The sequence below is a fragment of the Capsicum annuum genome, chromosome 10 (assembly GCF_002878395.1).
Source record: "Capsicum annuum cultivar UCD-10X-F1 chromosome 10, UCD10Xv1.1, whole genome shotgun sequence".
Classification (NCBI taxonomy): Eukaryota; Viridiplantae; Streptophyta; class Magnoliopsida; order Solanales; family Solanaceae; genus Capsicum; species Capsicum annuum.
In genome coordinates, this window is record NC_061120.1 from 206,376,442 (window position 1) to 206,380,131 (window position 3,690).

At 39.2% G+C, this 3,690-nt stretch overlaps 1 protein-coding gene across 1 annotated transcript; it reads left to right on the plus strand.

Annotated features, from left to right (window-relative positions):
- Positions 1-1,708: 1,708 nt before the first annotated feature.
- Positions 1,709-2,245, plus strand: LOC124887884 (putative late blight resistance protein homolog R1B-16). Its single transcript, XM_047397806.1, has one exon. The coding sequence runs from the start codon at positions 1,709-1,711 to the stop codon at positions 2,243-2,245; it is 537 nt and encodes a 178-aa protein (XP_047253762.1).
- Positions 2,246-3,690: the final 1,445 nt, after the last annotated feature.

Here is a 3,690-nt window from a genome sequence, read left to right on the forward strand (position 1 = left end):
GGTGGTTTCCTGAAGTAGTGCATCGCATGCAACGTCTCAAGCCGGAGATTGAAAAGGCTTACATCGAAGTTGCAAAGTTTTCTCCTCCTATGCCAGACACACTGGTGGTGGAGTTCATGAACTCTCTGATTGACAATCTGAAGGATCTGCTTCGCTATCAGGACCCTTCCACTTTTTCAGAACTCAGAGCATTTGTAACTAAGCAAAGGTTCTTGAGAAACCTTCTTAGCTTTGTAGCTGCACGTTGCATCGACCAGGAGAAGCTGAAAGATCTCACCAATCATACTGAAGGGATAGCTATCGAAGCAGCATGTATTCCTTTCATGTGTGCGTTTGATCCAAAAGATGGAAACAGTACAATTTCCATCAAGGACAAGCTCACGGAACTGATGCGAAAAATTAAGCCCATTACTCCAGACATCAGAAGGATTTTCATGGGAGTCCTCAAAGCATTGAGTCCATTAACAACAGAGAACAACATTTCAGATCCAGATTTGGTATCCATCATAGACACTCTCCAAGATTGGCTGGTAGATCTACAAGAAAAACCGCAATCTTTGATGGATTCGTTGAAGGTTAACTTTGAAGTCCTCCACCACGAACCCACCTTTCTCAGTTCTTTTGTTAATGCCAAATCAATTCATTGAGAGTGACAGGTCGGAGTCAGATGATCCTAAAGTTGACCCAATTCAAGTTCTCTTGGAAAAGATTAGAGATTGGGGCAGCACTTCTGATGCTCATCCATTCAAGCACTATGCAAAACGTTTGACATTCAAAGTTCAGTTCACCCATATTCAAGATCTGGCTGTTAAGGTGGGATGTACCATCTTTTTCTTCTTTGATTTCAATGAGTTAGAAGAGCACAAGCTAGTCGAAGCAGAAACTACACTTGATGATCTAATAAAGAAGGTCAAACCCCTTAAGTTGGAGATTGGAGTTCCCATCCCACTGACATTGCCTGAGGTTAATATCATAAGGATAGATTACCTGGGTTTTATCAGAAATTTTAGAGAGCTACTTGACCAGCAGGCAGGGTCAGTCAATTGACTGAAGCGTCGTGCACTGGGAATTGCTGCCAAGCTTGAATTCCTAAGTTCTTTTCTCAAAAATTGTGGAGAGAATTTCCATGAGCATGAGAAACTGAGGAATCTTGCAATCCAACTAATGACTGCTGCGTACAGAGCTGAATATGACATTGAGACGCTTTTGCAAAGAGACGTCACTGTATTCAACCATTCACTTTCTCTTATTGATGCTGTTAGAGAAATGAAGAGAATCAGAAGGGAGGTCATGGTGTTTGATCAAAAGATGAGCTATGTTACTGACTCCAAAGTTGTTAATTTGACAATGCCCTCCAGAGATGTGATATATGCTGCTACGCAGGAGGAACTGGTGGGCTTTATGGACGAAAAGCACAAATTAATTGATCAACTTACAAGAGGATCTCATCAGTTGTGTGTTATAGTAATTGTTGGCATGCCTGGAATTGGAAAGACAACTATTGCTAATAGAGTCTACAATGATCCTACGGTCTCCAACCACTTTGATATTTGTGCTTTCCTCACTGTTTCTCGGGTCTATGATAGTCGAGAATTATTACTTGAGATTTTACATGCTATCACTGGCATAATGATACAGTTGATGGAAGGATCTTTTCTGATTTGTCAAAAATGTTGCGCGTCTACATAGAAAGAGATTCCTCATCGTAATGGATGATGTGTGGAATGCTAAAGCATGGAAGGTTTTGAGTGCATCCCTTCCAAAGGATGATATCACAGGAAGTAGGATTCTCTTGACAACTCGATCAGAAGGTGTGGCTTATGGTGTGGCTGATCTTCAACCTCTTGGAGAAGAAGAGAGTTGGATATTACTTCAGAAAAAGATTTCCCAACAAGAATCTTGTCCTCCAAAGCTGAAGGAACTAGGGATGCAAATTTCCAAGAAAACTAAGGGGATACCATTTGCAATAATTCTGGTTGCTGGTATTCTTTTTAATGCAGAGAAAACAGTTGAGCGTTGGACGGAAGTGCTAGAATCGCTAGAACAAACCAAGATTGGTGGTAACGATCAATATTTGACCAGTATTATTGGAATGAGTTACCAGGATTTACCAGATTGTCTGAGGCATTGCTTCCTCTATTTCGGAGCATTACCACAGGATGATGAAATTCTGACATCTAAGTTGATCGGGTTGTGGATTACAAAAGGATTTGTGAAAAATAGTAAAGATTTTTTGGAATCATAGATTTTCTATTAAAGCTTGTAGAATATTCTAACATAGTATTTAATTATCTTAGAGAAATATCTAGATTATTCTTAGATAGCTAGAAGATAAAAGTTGTCTAGATTGTTGTTGTAGAATTATCTAGATATTCTAATGTCACGAGACGAACGAGGGCCTGGCCATGACGGACATCCCAAACCATGAAGGCCCAGAATGCCCTTCTCTATCTGGTAATCATGCACAACATTCATATAATAAAAGAAGATGTGAAAACATAATCTGTTACGGAAACATGATCAATTCTAAATTTAACACAAGTATGGAAACTGTAAATCAACTACATCTAAATAACATCTGACTCAGTCTGCGAAATCTCTACTACATGAAAATCTGACCACTGTCTGAAACCGGGACAAGGCCCCCAGTAGACCAAAACTGAAATAAGTGACATAATCTGAAAAGACAGGCCTTCTGGAATAGAGAGGGCTCACCACTGCACAATCTGATCAGTTGTCTGAATCATCTACTGCTTATCTGGACCCCTAGACTGAGTCTCAGAACCTAAGAGGTAGGGGGAGAGGGGGTCAATATAGATGTACTAGTACGCAGAGCATATCCAAAATAATCATTTATTATTCAACATATATGAGAGCAATTTAAAACAGTTCATAAGTATATCGTATAGTAAGAATTCACATGGGCATTTTAAAGCCTCTGTAAAAATCATCTCAACTCTGAGAAATCAGTGTTACTTCCACGCTAGGTGGTATACCCTACAACTCTGAAAAATTCTATGGGCTATATGGAAACTGTCATTAACTCGGCAGCGAAGCCCCCAACCCAATTGTGTTGCAAGGGTTGGAGTCTCTGAATCAACTACACCACACGGCCATAGCCAGCGTACAATAATAATCTACCCGTATCGACAAATATGGTTTCAGGATAAGAGTTGCTTGAACTCGCGCCTTCTTCGGGTAACCACCTAACCCTCTTTAAGCCCCTTTTTAAAACTCTATCAAAACATACATTCCCTGAAAACATACTCTTAAAACATGCTCTGAAAACATAATCTGTTATGGCATAAATACATATGGTATCGTCATACCATTGACTTGCAAGTTACATCTCTGAGCCATTATTAGTCTATCGTAAATCTCTGTTTTCAAAACACAAGTTTTGGGACCACCATTTCAATAATTCAATTCAAAGAAACTCTTTCTCAAACCTCATGTAAACACATGCAAGGAACTCATCTTTGTTAAGCATTTCAGTAGTACAGTACAAGGTGGTCATGTCAAAGTTCTCAATTCACATGCAATTCTTTCTCTTAAGCACAAGAACATATTCATATCAAGAAACATCCTCTCAACAATTTCAAATCATACTCAAATGCTATAATATTGCGAAAACATCTTTCAAATCACAAAACCATAATCTTTAATTCAATACACAAGTGGGAGTTCATA